The 18,899-nt window shown below is 45.6% G+C and overlaps 1 protein-coding gene across 8 annotated transcripts in view; it reads left to right on the top strand.

Annotated features, from left to right (window-relative positions):
* Nucleotides 1–18,899, top strand: part of KDM2B (lysine demethylase 2B) — a 1,898,564-nt gene that overhangs the window by 1,722,928 nt on the left and 156,737 nt on the right. For all 8 annotated transcript variants that reach the window (XM_069619581.1, XM_069619583.1, XM_069619582.1 and 5 more), the window contains one exon: nucleotides 13,204–13,997. In XM_069619581.1, the coding sequence (XP_069475682.1) occupies nucleotides 13,204–13,997 (794 nt within the window). The remainder of the gene's footprint in view (nucleotides 1–13,203; nucleotides 13,998–18,899) is intronic.

Here is an 18,899-nt window from a genome sequence, read left to right as displayed (position 1 = left end):
CCTTATGAACACTCTGCACAATCTGGGCCTTTCGCTCAGTCTCAAGAAGTCTCAGCTGCAACCCAGACAGAGTCGGACGTTCCTATGCCTCATCTGGGACACGTGCTCCCAGAAGGTAGTTCCTTTGGAGGACAAAATCTCAGCTATCAAGAGGGCCACCACCCACTTCCTCAACAGAGAGGTGACCTGTTGGCCGTCCCGCACACAAGACTAAGGATGAGGAGGATTCAGCTGCACTTCGCGGCCTCATGGAACCAGGAGCGGGGCTCTCAATCCAAGATGATCTACGTTCCTCCATCTCTCCACCCGGACCTAATTTGGTGGTCCAGAGACTGCAACCTACGGATGGGCAAGCCCATTCGAACGCCCACCCCACAGGCCACCGTCAACACGGATTCCTCCCTTGCGGGCTGGGGAGCCACCCTGGACGATCTCTCTGTCCACGGCACCTGGACTCGTCTGGAGCAGGAATACCACATCAATTAGCTAGAGCTGAACGCCATCTGACTGGTGCTCAAGGCATTCCTACCATTTCTCAGGGTAAAGGTTGTCCTCATCCAGACGGACAACTCGACCAGCATGTACTATGTCAACAAGCAGGGAGTCAAATGATCCCCCTCCTCTGTGCAGACTGGCGATCAACATGTGGGAATGGGCAAAATTCTTAATTATCGTGATCGGGAAAGAATATTAGAACATTTTCGAAAAGGAGGCACGATCAAGAGAGGAGCAGCAAACATCACGGCGTATCCGGATTACACCCTAGCTGTGCAGCGGAGCCGCATGAACTTTGGGACTGTGAAACGGAGGCTGAGAGAGGCAGGTTACAAATATATGTTGCTTTACCCTGCGAGGCTGAAGGTCATACAGGCGCATAAAACTTTATTTTTCGAGACCCCAGAGGACGCCATGGAGTGGCTCGACGCACAGGGGTGCCCTCAAGAATCGGCGGACCGGCCCCAGAAGGACTCGGAGGAGCTGCGGAAGACGTAAAATGGCGCAAGATGGCGCGACTCATGGATCCTGAGACTTGATTATAGTCGGTTCGGAACCTTCGGTATGGAAGGTCAGTTGGTTGTACTGTTTGTCACAAACATTGAGATTATCATTGAACGGGAGCCCCATGGAGCGATACTCTCTCCCCACAATAGTTTAGGTTAGGTGGCCATTAGGGCAACCTCACCCTACTGGGCTCCGTGCACGGACCGGTGTTTGCGGAACCCGATGTGGGGGTGCCTGAGCTCTTTTGTTGAAGCTGGGCAACAGTTGGGGTGTGTGGTGTTGGGGGGAGGGTGGGAGAGAGAGGGGAAAGGGAGTTGGAGTTTGGTTGTGTGTGTGGTTAGTTTGGGAATGAGCTTATTCGCGGAGTGGCTGCAGTGGGACGCCTTCTGTGTCATGAGAACCGCTGGAGGTTCCCGTAGATGGGGTGGGAAGACACATAGCTGCCATGGGTGACCTCAAGATTGCCACCTGGAACGTCCGAGGCCTCAATAATTACCTGAAAAGAAATAGTCATGTTGTATCTTAAACGACAGAAGATCGACATTGCCCTACTACAAGAAACGCACCTGGCCCAACATAAACTAGACCTTGTAAAGAAAAAAATGGGGTGGTACAGTAGTGGGCTCCCCGTACTCGGCCTATGCTAGAGGTGTGCTGATCTGGGTGGCCCCGCATGTCCCACTCAGAATTGTACGAGAGGTAGACACGGAGGGTAGGCTGGTAATACTGAGGGTACTGATTGAGAACAGAGCACTGAGTATTATTAATACATATGCCCCCAATCAGAATACTGCTGTATACTTCAGGACTCTATGTACACGCCTGGGCCCGTGCGCAGGGGAACCGATCATCTGGGGGGGGGCTTTAACTGTGTTCTTGACCCCAGGATAGATAGGTCCGACAGTAAAGTAGACAGGCCCACCCCAGCGGCCAGGGCTCTACGGGTACTATTAGACGACTATGGACTAGAAGATGTCTGGAGATTGAAACACCCCACGGCCTTGCAGTACTCATTATTCGGCCCCTCAACAGCTGCACACGAGACTAGATTACTTCTTTGCTACGCCAGAAGTGGCGATAACAACTACACAGGTTGAATACAGAGCGAGGGTCCTGTCGGACCATTCGCCCTTGGTGATGGCCTGGCAATATGGCCGCCCCAGAGGGCGGATTCCAACATGGCGCCTTCGGGCGGAGGCGCTCAGAGACCCGGTCTTTAGAGAGGATATTAGAGAGACGATTACAAGGTATTTTGAGGAGAACACGGGCAGTGTGGATTCGGCTGGGACACTTTGGGAGGCCTTCAAGGTGGTAGTGAGGGGCGACGCTATTTCTAAATCAAAGGGCCTTCAGGGGGGGTTTTTAGCTGAGTTGGAGAAAGTGGAGAAAGAATTGGAGCGTGAATGTACCAGAGGGGGAGGGGACACAGACCTAGTACTCGAATTACAACAACGATGCTCAGAGCTTTGGGAGCGGCTTTGTGACCTCAATTACAGGAAATACGTGGAGAGGCAACATGCAGGAGGTGACAAAACTGGTCGCCTACTGGCATGGCTTTATAAGAGGGAAACCCCTAGGGCCCCGGTCATGATGATAGAAAGGGAAGACGGAGAGGAGGCTCACACTCAGGAGGATGTTAACGCTGCTTTCTTAGATTATTATAAAGCGCTGTATGAGGACAACGGGGAAGACAATCTGGATAAAATCAGGGACACACTGGAAGATATAGAACTGCCCAGGATTAGTGCAGAGGAAAGGGAGGAGTTAGATGGCCCTATGAACTGGAAGAAGTGGTGAAAAGGCTGCCTACTTGCAAGACCCCGGGCACTGACGGACTCCTGAGTGAGTTCTACAAAACGTATAGCGCAGAGATACTCCCCCCTATGCTGGAGATGTATAACGAATCATTCGAGGGAGGCCGATTGCCAGACACGCTAAGAGAAGCGCTGATCGTACCACTACCCAAGCCTAACAAGCCGAGACAACACTGTGGATCGTACAGACCGCTGTCGATGTTGAACCAAGACAGTAAGATCCTGACAGCGGTCTTGGCGGACAGGCTGCGCAAGGTCATCGGCAGACTGATACACTCGGATCAGACAGGATATGTCCCTGGCAGGAATATAACTCATAATCACAGGCGGCTCCACCGAGTGATAGAAGAAGGGAACAGAAGAGATGAGGAAATGGCAGTGATCTCCCTAGACGCAGTTAAGGCGTTTGATTCGGTGAGGTGGCCGTGGCTGTTTGCGGTCCTGAGGGAATATGGGTTTGGGCCAGGCTATATCAGATGGGCGAGACTACTGTATAGCCAGCCAACGGCTAGGGTGCGTACGGGATCAGTGATATCCGATAAGTGGCACCTAAGTAGGGGTACTAGGCAGGGATGTCCTTGGTCCCCGATGTTATACATATTGGCCTTGGAACCTTTAGCGGTATATCTTAGACAGCAATATGACCTGGTAGGCATCGAGGTGGGAGGAAAGAGCCATTTGATATCCTTATATGCCGATGACTTGCTGCTGTACTTAAAGTATCCGGAAGAGAACCTCCAGTATGTTTTAGAGGTCATGCGGAGGTATGCCGAATTGTCCGGCATAGCGGTTAATCCCAGCAAGTCGAGCATGTTCCCCCTAGGGTACTATTCGAGGGTCCCCACGGAACGCTTGCCGGTGTTGCCTGTACCTTGGGCAGCCGAGTCCTTCCGATACCTCGGAATAGACATATATCACACTGTGGGAAACGAACATCTGCATAACACCGAGGTTGCTGTGGATAAAATCCGTGCAGCTATGCGATTTTGGGAAAAGCTGCCGCTAGCGATGATAGGGCGAGGGGCGTTGCTTAAAATGGTTGTCTTGCCTAGACTGCTGCACTTCTTCAACAACATACCATACTTAATAGCTAGGAAGTTCTTTACCAAACTCGACAGTATGTGCAGGGACTTCCTATGGCACGGCACTCGCAACCGAGTGGCGCTGTGGAAGCTACGAAACTTCTACGATAAAGGAGGGATTAAATTACCACATTTTGAGGCCTATTATGTAGCGAGCCAATTGCAATATGTTACACAGTGGCTCTCTGATGAGGAATCTCCCGAGTCCAGGTTGGTTGGGACAGATTGCACCCCGTTTTACTTGAAGGAGATCATCTGGGTCCCTAGACAAGACTTAAATCTTCGCCCTGGTATGCTGTTACTTGGGTGGAAAATGTGGCGTAGAGCATGCCGGCTACTGGAAAGCCCGGATCCGTGTTCGCCGCAGGTGCCACTGGTTGCCTTGACTGCGGGGGATGGTCAACTTAGAAAAACGATCAGAATGTACTGGGAACCGGTTGGGTTGGCCACGTTAGGAGATATATGGCAAGATGGGGCCATCAAGGATTTTGTAGACCTAGAAAAAGAAGCTGGGTTACATGGGGGCCAATACGTTACATACCTCAGGTTGGTACGGATTATCTGAAAATCTTGGCCTGAGACGGTGTTAGCGGAGGATCCGGACACCCTGATTGATACAATATATGACATATCGGAGGGCGGACACGAGATCTCCAGATTGTATGAGGTGGTGATGTCCCAAGTGGGAAAGGACTTGACAGACTTGAGACTAGAATGGGAAATGGAGGTGGGGGTTCAGATGACTGATGGGATGTGGGAACGGGCTCTGGGATATCATAAAAAAGTGTCCAGAAATGCTAGATTACAGCAAATCCAACTATATATCACACACAGAGCGTATATGACCCCCAAGAGAATAGCTAAGTTTGCGAACTCGGGCAGGCAGGCATGCCCGAAATGTAACGAGGAGGACGCGGACATGACGCATATGTTCTGGTCCTGCCCAGTAATCGAAGTCTTCTGGAGAGAAGTGTCACAGAAGTTGGCTGACAAAGGGGTCCCGATAAGCATTGACACGACCTGGGCTTGCCTTCTAGGGGGGTTCCCCAGACCGAAGAACACCAGACATCTGGGGAAACTGAGAGACCTAGCGTATATACTCGCTAAGAGGAGGATAGCCATGAACTGGAAGCAATGCTACAGACCTAGGATAGAGATGTGGTGGAGGGATCTCCAAAAATGGGCGGAAGCTGAAACCATGGTCTGGCAAGAGGCATGCAGTAAATGCGGGGAGGAGGATGTGGGCAACCTAGTAGCCTGGAGGTCATTAGTCACTGGTCTGTTTGGGGTTCGAGGAGAACCTACTGCCTCGGAGGAGGAAGTCACCCGGCCACACCAGGTCGATACGGAACTACCCTGTGAATGAGCTCTTGGGGGGGAGGGTGGGGAGTGTAGTGTTGTGTTTTGTTAAGTGTTTATTGTTTGATTGTATATAATGTTACAAGTTTGTTTATACTGTTTTCACTTAAAACAAGATAAAAATATATTTTTTTTAAAAAAAAAAACATGTGGGAATGGGCCCTGGAAAACGACATTTACCTCACGGCAGTCCACCTCCCGGGGGAATCCAACCTGGAAGCGGACAGGCTCTGCAGGCTGGGCGCGGACAATTACGAGTGGCAGCTAAACGACCTTGTTATTCAGGAGATCTTCAACAGGTGGGGTCACCCCCAGGTGGATCTCTTTGCCACCTGGCACAACAAGAAGTGTTCCCAGTTCGCATCCTGGCAAGGACAGGGCCCCGGCTCTCTGGGCGACGCATTTCACCTCCAGTGGACTGGCATGAAGTCTTAGGCCTATCCACCCACGCCCCTGATTCACGGGGTAATTTGCAAAAACCATGAGTCTCGCCAACTCCTCATCATTCTAATAGCTCCATGGTGGCCGGCCAGGCCATTGTTTTCGGAGCTGCTCAGTCTCTCGGGGGTGCCCCCGATTCACCTCCCAACGGGCCCAGCACATATTCTGGTGCAGGGAAGCTAGCCCTAACAGCCTGGTACCTGAGCAGGTAACGCTGTGGCACCTCAGCCTCTAACAGGCCAATCTGGAAATCATACAGGGCGCCAGAAACAAGGCGCCTAGGGCCCAGTACAAAAGCAAATGGACTGGATTCTGCCACTGGGCAGACTACAAGGGAATCGACCCCCTGGTGTGCACCTTGGACGATGTGCTCTCCTTCTCGGCACACCTCGCCCACTCAGGCGTGCAGGTGGACACCTGCCGCACATACCTCGCAGCCATTGGGGCTTACAGGAACTCTGAGGAAGGCACCTTCTCCTCCTCCAATCCTATCATCAAGAAAGACCTGACGGGACTCGAAAGGCTCTACCCGCCGTCAAGAGACCGTAGCCTGTGTGGGACCTTAACATAGTCTTGGGCGCTGTAGCGCACAAACCGTTGGAGCCTATGGCGTCTGTGGGCATCAGGCTGGTCACCATCAAGACAGCCTTATTAGTCGGCTTCACCTCTACTCGTAGAGTCAGCGAAATCCAGGTGCTGTTCGCCACGGAACCATTACTACCTTTCACAAGGACAAAGTAGTCCTGCGGACACACCCGGCACTTCTGCCCAAGGTCCCGTCTTCTTTCCACTTGAACGAGGAAATGGTACTTACTATGTTTTTACCCGATCCCAAAGATGAAGCACAGAGAGTGCTGCACTGCCTGGATGTCAGACGTGCCCTGAAATTCTACTTGGACAGGACCAAGGGCTTCTGCAAACCAGTCGCCCTGTTTGTCTCTTTCAGGACTTGTGGCATTGGGCCATTGGACAGGGGACGTTCCTTGTCCCGTACCACCTGACAGGTGTTGAGAACACCATTGCCGACTCACTCGGGGAGCTGCGCTCCTGCCACGAGTAGGAACTTCATCAGGATCAGGTGGACCGTCTGTTCTTCAAATGGGGCAGACCTCTGATCGATCTTTTTTCCACTGTGGCGAACTCAAAATACCAGACGTTTGCCAGCAGATTCACCAACCGAGTAGCATGGGGGGCGTGTTCCCCTTCCCGTGGTAAGGTCGGTTTCTGTATGCCTTTCCTCTGTTGCTTGTGATCAGCACACTCAGACAGTGTCGGTGCAAGATGATACTCATAGCCCCAGTGTGGCCGAGGCAGATTTGGTATCCGGACCTCCTAGGCCTGTCAGTGTCACCTTCAGTCACGTTGCCGGTACTTCCGATCTGCTCACCTTGGAGAGAGGAGCAATCCTTTGTCAATTCCCAGGATCTCAGAACCTGAAGGCATGGCTCCTGCAGCCTTAGAGTTTGGAGGTTAAGAGCTGCCAGCAGACTGCAGGGAGGTTCTCACCAAAGCCAGGGCGTTGTCGACTCTGAAGTGCTACGGCTAAAAGTGGAAGCGTTTTGCTACGTGTGCTAGTCGCCAAACATAATCCCTCTGAGGGTCATGGCCCCACAGATTCTTCCATACTTGCTTTCCTTGGCATAAACTGAGCTGGCTCATGCATCCATCAAGGTACACCTGGCGGCCATCCCACTCTACACCAGATCCCCTGGAAAATCCTTCCTGTGGTCCCACAGCCTCGTCAAGGAGTTTCTCAAGTGGCTTTTTCGATCTTTTCCCCGGCATGGGAACTGAATATGGTCTTGACGAGACTCATGGGGGCACCTTTCGAACCTTAGCATCAATCCCCACTCAAGTTTCTCTTGTGGAAGGTGGCATTCCATGTGGCCATATCACCTCAGCCAGACGAGTGGGTGAGATCCAGGTCCTATCCTGCAAGCAGTATCTGACTTACGTACACCCCCCACTTTCATGCCGAAGGTTCAGTCGGAATTCCACCTCAAAGAGCCGTTGGTGTTGCCTGTTTTCTTCTCAAACCATTTGTCGCCGGCACAGAGGACCTTGCATTCTCTGGACATTGCTTATGCCTTGAAGTTCTATGTGTCATGCACTAAGAGTTTTCGTAAGACTTCTCAATTGTTTGTGAACTTTGGACCTGTGAATCATGGGAAGGCCTTATCCAAAGCTTCCATCTCAAGATGACTTTCCGGCTGCATCATGCACTGTCATCGACTGGCTAACCGGCCCTGCCGGGCCGTCCGAGAGCCCACTCCACCAGATTGACCGCTGCGACAACGGCGTTCCTTTCTGGTGTGCCCCTGATTGACATCTGCAGGGCTGCAATGTGGAGGTCCAGGCATACCTTCACAAAGTTCTACTGCGTCGACAGGGATTCCAGGGAGGAGTCTAGAGTCAGCCAGGCAGTGCTACGCAACCTGTTCGCTTGAGTTGAGTCTGTTCCAAGGTTAAGTGTTAATTGCTTCTGTTGGGCCTTGCCACCTCCCGGGGTTGTGTAATGTTGTACTGCTGTGTATTAGTTATTCATGAGCATGTGAATCCATGCCAGACAACATGCTGGAGAAGGTTTAAGTTCTCCACCTGTAACTATTGTTCTCCAGCAGGGGTATGGCATATATTCCCATGTGAACCCTCCCTCCGGCCCCTCTGCGGCTGCTCTTGGTCATACTGCCACTTTACATGCTTATAAAATCTGAAGATGGCTGTCGGAGGCGGGGCTTAGAGGGGAGGACTATCATTGGATGTGGGCAGTTTGGCCCACAGCACAGTGATTGGTTTAGAGGAGAAATGCAGTTTTAAAGTGAAAGTTTTTTCTTTTACTGAGAATTCCCAACCTGACGACAGAGAATATTCATGAGCATCTGAATCTATGCCAGAACCATCCAGGAGAACAATAGTTACAGGTAAGTAACTTAAACCGTCCTTGTTTCACAAAAATATCCAGTCACTTTCACATTGCCTTTCGGGATCTCTACACGCTCTTTCCCCCATGCCCTTCCCTTCAATGGCTTTCAACACATTTCACTTTTCATTATTCACTGTTCTGTTATCTTTCAAGAAGTGGTTCATAACGTGCCTTCTCACACGCCACCGCTCCATTACTTTGTTTCTCCTCGGCTCCCTCGTCGGCTAAATTCAAGCTTTCAATTCAATGTCTTTATCCTTCCAACGCATAGCCTTGTGTGTAACACTGTAGCTTTCCATCATTGCACGTATCGCAAACCGGGCTCTCCCTTTCTTTGAACTCACCGGCTGTGATTGCTTGATTGGAAGCTTTGATCGTGGACAGCTTAATGCCTTGAAGAAGACCAATGTGTTAAAATGCGAAACATGTGTTGGCGATGACTGAACACGACTATTTGAACAAATATATTTAAAATACTTGATTATATAATGAGACAACATGTTCATAATAAAGAATCATGATGTTGGGTGCATAGGACGGATGCAATTTATGCATTTAAAGACTTTGTGTAGGGCCGCAAGTCATTATCTGAACCAATACCGCCGAAACACACAAGTAATGAAAATTAAGTCCTAGGAACTGTAGAACCTATCAAATCTAAGGAGGTAAGTGCAGTGGCGTTTAACTTTGACTAGTGGCGACATGGATAGGGAATATGTAGGCGATGTACCTCTATTTTCTTGTGGAAAACTTATGAAATTGCACGATAGAAGATACAAATGCATTTACCTAAACAAAATCCTGCCTTAAATGTGCAAAAAGAAATTACGCAGTGCATTGCCATGCAACATCTGATTGATCTCAACTTTGGATATGTAGATAAAAGTAATTCCTATCAGAAAATAAATTGTCATCAGTGGTGAAAATGTGTAAATAGTCACCCGTGATTAGAATTCAATCTTTCAACGTTTTAAAATGTTTGCCCGAATCACAGAATCTAAAAATATAAAGGTCTTTCAGTTGGCACAGAAGTCAGAAATGGTAGCATGAAAACAAAATTAACTTCTCCTCAGAAAGAGAAAGCTGCCCTCCCTCCTTTTGTAATCAGGTGACTGAACCACTCTTCCGCGCAAGGCAGGGTTGGATTAGAGTGAAATATAATGGTATACCTGTAAGACAGAGGGAGAAGTCTGGACAGATGTAATATTGGAAGGGGAAAAAACTGGAGGTAAGAGAGAAACTGGACTGGCTTCACCCAGAGGGAAGACTTGTCCATTGAACCAGGCAAAAAGAGCAACGGCCTGTATGGGAATGACCAATCCACGTTTGGTGATTGATTCCAAAAAGGATTCTTGAATTGAGGGTTTGCTGACATAATGATGTCTGGAATCCATTAAACATTGGCTCTTTTAAAATTGTGCATTCAGCTGGTTAGAATGGAATACATTTATGTTCAAGGAAATACACATACACACACATCCATTGAGATTGCGAGCAGCACACTCCTATTTATTAAGAGCTGCATACACACGCATGTGAAGAGCTGCACCCACACTTGCAGTAATCGGAGGATACATGTGGGTTCAGAATAGAACTTCTAGATTCTTAAGAAATAATTACTGGAGAATTCAAACGTACATGTACCAATGCAAACAAGTCACCTTTTGAATGTACATGCTTTAACGCATAGTCCTATGGTAGCCGGTAATTGTCCATCAAGTGGCCTCTATCACTATTTCACATCTGCACAGGGAAGTTGATGCATATGTCCATATTTCATAGAGGCAGGTACAATTTTGTTTGTATTTGTTTTAAATACATGCAGATTTTAGTGATCTCCAGGGTATAGCTGGAGACCCTGTTTGTTGAAACGAATTCTTTTAAATAAATGTCGATTTTTGAATACCTTGCTGTCTGTTCTTTGCCCTGAATTATGGGGTGCGATTATATAAATTGGGGATATTGGATCAGTGTGTCACGTCTGAACCAGTAGCCAAAAATATAAAAAATAATCTACAGGACCAACTGAAGAGAGTAGATAACGGATAATAGTGATTCACCGTATCGAAAGCAGCTGAGATTGCACCTACAAGGATCATTGCTTACTTGGCAGGCTTAACAAATATAGTTAGCTACATAACGAAGGATGGTTTCAGTAGAATGAAAAGGTTGAATGCCTGATTTAACCGTAGGAAGAAGAAAATGTGTATTAGAATAAGACAATTACGTATTGCAGGATTTTTATGTGGAAAAGATGGAGAAACCGGCCTGGCATTAGGACATGAAGCATTCAGAGATGTTTCCTTTTAGAATTGGTATACTAGTAGCATGTTTATTGACAGAAAGTGCCAGAAGAAAATATCAATTACAGGAAATGGTAAGCTGTGGAATCTAAAGAAGATATACAGTTGGAATAAGAGCAGGATCAGACAGAGCCACAGTAGAAGAGAAAGAACAATGAGAACCTTGATCTTCGATCTAAAATAAATCGCCAATTCAGAAGCAGACAGTGAAGAAAAGGAGGGTTCCAGAGCAGAAGGGGATATTAATTGATTTACAATGCCAAAAAGGCAACAAGGATAGAGAGTCATGACAAGCCTATTACAGTTTTTTGCAAGGAAGAAACTGATCATAAGTAATCTAAAGAGAAGAAAGGGAATTAAGGTATTTTAAGGATTGGAATTAATTCGGTGCATTTTGCTTCTGTTGAACAGAGGTAGACAGAGTTTGGAGTGTTTGTGTATGCCAGGTTTGAGTAGGCTTACGAGAAGGAAAAAAGACCTGGACGGGGAGACAGAAGCCTATTTAGTGCTAACTGGAGAGGATAAAGCAGAAGTATCTATTTCAGTACCTGAGGATGCAAACTTAGAGGGTGAAAGAACAAGAGAATGTCCAAATCTAGAAGCTCTCGACAGAGAAAGGTAGTCTAAGAAGGAGGCGCGTCATCAAAGGGTCAGTAGAAGGATGAGAAAGGAAAATGAAAGAAGAAAATGGTCAGCAGATAGTCTAAGGCGGGCTGTAACTATGAGAACTGCCAAGAGATGTGAAAGTAAGAACCTGAAGAGTCAGAAAGGTGAAGTAGGAATTTCGTAAAGATTAATTCCTCCACCAGTAAAGAAAGGAAAATGGAGAAGAGTTATAAATAGTATGAAGATGGAGATTAAAGTCACTGAGTAAAAAGTGTTTTTTATTGTCTATGAATGGCATCCTTGTTTCTTGGTCTGTAATCCACTTTTCCCCATACAACCCACCCTTCTTCCCCACCATCGTTTGAGAGAAATTATTGAAGTGTCAGCGAGAGATGGTTTGGGGAAGTTGAGTCAAAAAGGGCATGTGTACTGTGCTACTCACTCATTTGTTCATGCATCCATGTTGGCTTCCCATTATCGCTGTGCTCTGCAAAGTGCTCTCTAGTCTTGGCGCTGATAATGCCTATAACCCAATAGTATGGGGAAAGTGGCACTGCAGACGGAAAGAACAGTTTGTACTACAGTGATCTTGCATGATATAACAATCTGCAGCCTTGTCAGATTTTTTTAAATGAGGACCTCAAAGTCATGGATGTTTTGCATCTCTAATTTTGTTTTTAGAATGTATTTCTGGTCCTGAAACATCTTCCTTGCTCTGGGATTTATTTGATGCACGTCACATGTGGTGTAACAAGTAGAGTACTTTAAAAAAATGAAATAATCTTCTTTGATTAGTAGTTTTATTAACTGTGTGTGCGTGTGTGTGTGTGTGTGTGTGTGTGTGAGACTGTGTGTGTGTGAGAGACTGTAACTGCCGTTGAAAATCTGAATTGGAGATTCTATTGTGACAAACTGAAATCTGGGGTGGTCTGGTAAAAAGTAAGGTAATTTTTAATGTTACAAGTCAAATTTAGATTACAAATAATCAACATATCTGGTTGTTAACTGGACCACCTTTTGCAGCATTGAGGATGGAAAAGAACACCTAAGCTCTTAATAGGTTTGTCTCTTTTGGGACCGCTATTTTACATTGATGGGGATTAACTGGCTTGAATATTTTTGAATTGAGAAACATCTGATCATCAATTGTGTTATCTAAAAAGAATGAGTTTTTACTGGGGGAAGTCTGCAGTAAGGTGGTGATATCCATGGCATCATCTTTCGTTGAAACCTGAATTGTGAAGGTTCTACTTTTTAGCACAGCATGGAAAGAATTATGCACATGACATATCCTACATGAAGAAACTTAAGCATGGCAAAAATCTGTCAACCGCTTTGCTGAATCTTGAACATGGTTTGTGGTGTAATTTGAAAATCCAGAACAGTTCTGTTGCTAATTCTGCGACATTGCTGCCATTTCTTTTTCGTTTAAATGTATTTAGTTGGGAGACACAAATATACTTACTATTTGTAATACACAGCCTTGTATCACAAGAGGTGTGGCTCCATTGTGCTGCGGTTCATGTCATCATTGGAAATGAGGATTCAAAAATGTCACGTTCACTAGCTAAATATTTCTCTTTTCAGTTTGCTAAATGTGTGTTGTATTGCAGATATCTAATGCCATGTCATAAAAATGTGTAATAAAATGGTGTCCTTTATGTTCTTTTCAGAGGAGATCATGGAGAACTCCAGAAGAGCGAGCAATGTTAGTCCAGACACTGCAGCGCTTGAAACAAGAGCCTGATGAGGATTTTCCAGTGGCTTCACTACCAGCACAAGAAAGCGACCAGTCCATGCCCAGTTCTCCAACTGCAGGTCCCAGCACTGAAAACGCAGAACCCGAAGACAGTAAGAAAATGAAGATTAGACGTAAGAGGCCACTGCCGAATAAAGAACTAAGTAAAGAACTAAGTAAAGAACTCAGTAAAGAGCTAACGCAAGAAATACAAAAGACTGAAAATAGCCTTGCAAATGAAACTCCGCCAAATGAAAATCTCCCAGACGAAAATCTCCCAGATGAAAATCTCACAACCGAAAGTCACCTAGATGAAAATCACCCAGCCGAAAATCTCACAACCGAAAATCACGCAGATGATAATCACCCACCCATTAAATCTGAGCCTGAGAGTGAAAATGAGGAGCCGGATCAACCTTTCCTGATTGATGAGAGACTCCACCCATTCAACAAAGTATTAAATGGGACTCCAAGAGAGCTTGCTGCTAATCTAACAAGTACTCCTCGAAGTATAACTCGCCCAGCCCCTTCTTTATCACCTCCAAAATGCGTTCCAATGGAGCGCCATGTAATAAGACCACCACCAATCAGCCCACCACCAAACTCTTTGCCATTGGAGGGTGGTGCATCCCATGTTATGAAAAGAGAAGTCTGGATGGCTGTTTATAGGTACCTCTCTCCCAGAGATTTGTGCATATGTATGAGGGTCTGCAGAACATGGAACCGTTGGTAAGTAGTCACTTGCTATGTTACATTTTGTCACTGCTATGTTATTGAGGTTAAAGTGTTGCCTCAAGCCCTTTCATATGGTCTTTAGTAAGCATAGTGGTTTGAAAATGAATTGTAGCTTTATGATTAAGACCAAACTGAAGCCTGAGACAAAACCCTGGTTTCACTGCTTGCCTCCTTAAAGATTTCATAGTTTCTCGTTTAGTCACATGCTTTGGGAGTTCAAATATTAAAAAAAATGTTATTTGCCTCACTTAATTGGCTAAACTGTGTGCTATACACATGGAGCTTTTGACACAAATGTTGTTGGACTCTGTAAACAGTTGTTAAAAGGTTGTCCGCTATCGTGACCTTTTTCAAAATAGTGTTTCACTTGACTACGACACGTGCAATAATTCCAGATAGAATTTTCATGATTTACAAAAAGCACTTGCAAACAATTTTGTTTACAAACATTGGATTTCATGAGTATTTTTTGGCGTATAGTTAGTTTGTGTCATTAATTCTTGGCATGTTCTTTAAACATCTAAACATTGTGTTCTGTTTGTATTTTTGTCACTTTGTTACGATTGATATTGCCCTGGGAGACTTGAATAACATCCCCTAAAGTCGATGCATTTTTCATACAAAAAAAAGATTTCTTGGAACCGTGAGGGAACATTTAATTTTGTCTATGCAGTTTCGAGTGCATAAAGCTGATCCATCTAGAGCATCAAACTGCAGTGGACGTTTGCAAGACTTTTTGTATCTGCATTTCCTTTTTGCTTGCTAACTCCTTTTATTCCATGCCCCCCTTTATTTTCTGTAGTGCAGGTCTCCCATCCCCTGCCCGCAAACCCCCACATACATTTCGAACTTGCGGAGCGTCCTTACTGTAATCGGAAGCCACCACTCTGGTGAGCCAGAGGAACCCCACACCATATTCCTGTGTCCACCTCCAAAGTCAAGGGTAGCGAATGGCTGCAGTTAAAGATTTTGGAGTCGCATAGGTATTTAAGCCGTCCTGTCAGGGGGGGAATGAAGAGGGTATGTAAACAGGAGAACCGGACCACGAGGACCAGCAACTCAACATAGGTAAGAGGACTTTAGGAATAGTGCTCACGGCGATGGCTTCAGTGTAGAAGACTCAGAGGTAGTGGGCATGGAGGTGAGTTTCGGGGTCATGAATGGGTCTGGTTGGGGCAGTTCCGGTCAATTTTAAAACTCATGGTCACAGACGGTGCCTGCAGTTGAACTTCATGGTCCCGACGAAGGAGGATCTATGCTTGGAGTCCCACAATGCTAGAAAAGGGCTGAAGATGCAATTGGTGGTTAGCAGGCTTGAGTCAACCCAGTAAAGGCCTGCTGGCAATAAGAAAGCGACGAACTTCAGCTCCAGTGGGCCATCATAGCCTGGAGACCATAAACAGTAGCAGAGCCACAAAGATGCCCCTCAGTTACACATCTCAGTACATTGAGCAGTAGGTACAAAAGCACATTGTCTAGGTTCTAGATGCGGGTGTCCCCTCTTGGGCTATGCAGGCTTTTTGGACTTCAGTAGATCTATGGGTCCTACAAGTAACAGGACTGTACTGAAAGAAGAGCAAGATGAAGAAAAGGTTGTCCCGTTTAGCTCAAGGGCGGGAAAGACCTATGTTAGCCTTCACCTTACGGGAGTTAGCGTGGTCAGTGATTGTTGCATGAGGAGTCTCAGCATCCTTCAAGGTGTTAGTGCTTCAGATACAAGATCTAGTGGTTGACTGAAAAATAGCTCCCAAAATTCCTATGACCATTAAATTCAGGGCTTGGTGTGACTAATGGGCATCTTTCAAACTCAGTTATGCAATCATGGATAACCACCTAAGGGACACTTGTGATATCAATCAAGGTGTGGATTATAGTGTTGGAGACCCCAAACCAGTCCTCACCAGTTCCATGCACCCATTCCCAGGCTCTGGAAAGACCATATATGGCTAGTCCTACATCTGAGCAGGAGGTAGATGGCCTAACAAAGGAAGTGTTTTTCATAGAGATGACTTAAACAACAAGACAGACGTTTCGGCCACAGTACTAGCCAGTAATCACTTTTTTGCAGTTAAAATAAAAGGCTCACAGCAGTACACCAGTAAAATATATTTTTAAAAGACACACTGTCACAAGCCTGTCGGAAACACACTGTAAATTCAGTGGGGAAATACTTTCGAGAAAAAGAAATGGGAGCAAAGCCTTCCTGCCCTAGTTTCCATAAAGGGAGGTAGAGCTACATAATAGTTAGAAATTAGGGACTGGGACCCCCTCTATTGGCAGAATCAGAGACTGACCAATCCTTGTCCCACGAATTGAGTTACAATGGCAAATGGGGTGGAAAAAGCATCTTCCTTGGCAAAAGGGTCAGCAGAAACAAAAAGATCCAGCAAATATGCAGGTGATCTCAAATGAATGAGGCTAAGAAGCGGCAAACGGGAACATCTTTCCCAAAAAGCCTATGGTATATTTGTCTTCCCATACTCCAGAACGCATTAACCATATTGCCTGCATCTTGGCTCTCTGTTCCAGTACCTTTCTAGTACATCGACACACTTGTTCATCTACTCTACCCATTTTGCTACTGCCAATAATGTGTTCATATTGGCATCTTCTTTAAGTGACCATTCTTCTCCCACTTTCCTTTCCTATCCTGACAGTGAAGTATACATTGCTCTGAGGCAGCGTCTGGTTGGTCTCCAAAGCTACACATGGCACCTAGACCTAAAAAAGTAGTTATGTGGTGTCTCCAATACTATACTGATCCTAGGATTGTAATGTTTATCCAGTTTCCTCAAACATGCAGCATACTCCTTTACACAGTCATTCTCTGTTGCCAACTTGTGTTAATTCTCCAGTACACTCTGCTTACTGTTGCCTACAGTGCACAAAAGGAGCCATTTTCTCCTGCCTGCATTTAAATTAGGCCCACATTATGCATATATGTAGTGTCCAAAGTTATTTTTTCAGTTTCCATTGAATGACCTGTTCGCCCTGTAGGCTTAGGGATAGTGCATGTTGTGGGCTAAAGTTATGTATAAACAGTACTTAAACACACCTGAAGCATTGCTTACATTTCTGCTCAGCCACTGGCCCCCGACTTAGTGTTTGATTTAATCCTACGCCAACATCTGTCTGGATGCCAAAGATGGCCCTCTTGTTCGCGCCACCCCTGAAAAATAGAGTGGTCTACATGAAAATTCAAGAATCCAGGTCCGATTTAAATTAAGGGGGTTTACTCGCACGTAAAATTGAGACAAAGCCGGGTTTGAGGCAGGGATGCAGCTTGGCTCCCTGCCATTTTGACCTATATGTATCGGATGCTAGAGTATGCAACTCCCGCTTCCCTCATGTCTCCCAAGCTGAGGTTGTTGAGTATTATATGGGTAGCTTACACAGACGATTTTTTTACTCTTAAACTGCACTCCTATAGGTCTTCGGCGGCTACTTCATGCATTCTAGGGCTTTGCTAATGCTAACCTTTTGATTATTAATTCTAGCAAAACCGAGATCCTACAACTATCAAGTGTTCTTAAGAAGGCTTCTTTTCGGTGGTGCTTATAAATGGGGATCCTTTGACATCAGTCAACGGTATAGTTTAGTTGAGTTTCCCCATTTATTGCCAACCACGGAAAGCTAAGATCCGCACCATCTTGGTTCTTAAAGCTCAAACATTGACAAATCAGATGATTAGAGTGAATCGAAAATATGGAAGATTCTCTCTGTATCCACTGCTAAGTTTCTATGAAGGCAACACTGTATCTTAAATAATATGTGGGGTGGAACTGCTGCATCCTTCCGCTCGAACTGTTGGACAGATTGGAAGCGCTGATTTTTCATGAGGCCCTGATGCAGTAGCCGTGGCCACCCTTCGTTATGAACTTTGGCTGAAGTTGTTACAGGGTTAGTTATATGGAGCTCCTGTCGTTATATTGGAGCTTAGAATGTCCTACTAATAACTCCATTTACGAAGATCTGTCTGGTGTATTGAGATTGAGCAATGAGTGTACACTTTCTATCTTTAGGGATCAGTGTGAAGGTCTACTTACGGCATGTGGGGAAAAATCAGGGGGTGGAAGCATGCTCTCTATCAACTGCATTGGTGTAATACAGTTGACAAATGTCATGGGTATGTCTCTCTGGGGCACTTGAGCCATGAGTATAAGAAGCTTGTAGTGGTGACATCATACTGGAGTATTTTTCCCAACCAACATTTGAGAGAGGACTTTGCTTGATTTAGGTGGAATCTTTTTTTATACAAGGGAAGTTATGCTCAGGTGCAAGCTTATTTCTCAGGAAAATACTTTTTGCCACATTTGCTGTGTGGGTGCCCAATTAGAAACTGTAAAGCGCCTGTTGTAAAGTTTTGAATGCACCACCGACTTTATATTTTAAGACCGTTTTTAAAAGCTCTGATTGTACATTTGTTGGCTTAAATTCCTTGGGGCTCTTCGTCTATTTGTCTAGCAGTACAAGGGTTTCTTAAAAACGTGAATCTTTCTAGCTCGGGCAAATAATGCATTATTTTTAAACAATAAGGTCTGGGAAGTGAATATCCTGATAGGCATCATTTTATATGAACTTAATGTGTTTCTTTTATCATTGTACTTTGAAAGATTATATAAATGTGTTAATTTAAAAGCTTTTTTAATGTAAAGGTTGAAATTTGTTTTAGCCATATACAAATAAAAAAATAGCATATTCATGGTGTATACCGTCATCAGATATTTGCTCAATCTTCTGATCTGATTCTTAAAGGTGGTTGTGTAACATGTAATGTGGATAGCCAGTACATCTGACTGGTCTGTTGTTTTTTTTTCACTCTTATCCACTATTAGAATTGTCATGCTTTAGGCAATTTGCTTTCTTCGTGGTTGCAGAGCCAGTTTGGTCAGTCGT

Source organism: Ambystoma mexicanum, chromosome 10 (genome assembly GCF_040938575.1).
Source record: "Ambystoma mexicanum isolate Mex_15411 chromosome 10, UKY_AmexF1_1, whole genome shotgun sequence".
Lineage (NCBI taxonomy): Eukaryota > Metazoa > Chordata > Amphibia > Caudata > Ambystomatidae > Ambystoma > Ambystoma mexicanum.
Note: the sequence above shows the minus strand (reverse complement) of the source record. Positions and strands in the feature narration are given on the sequence as shown.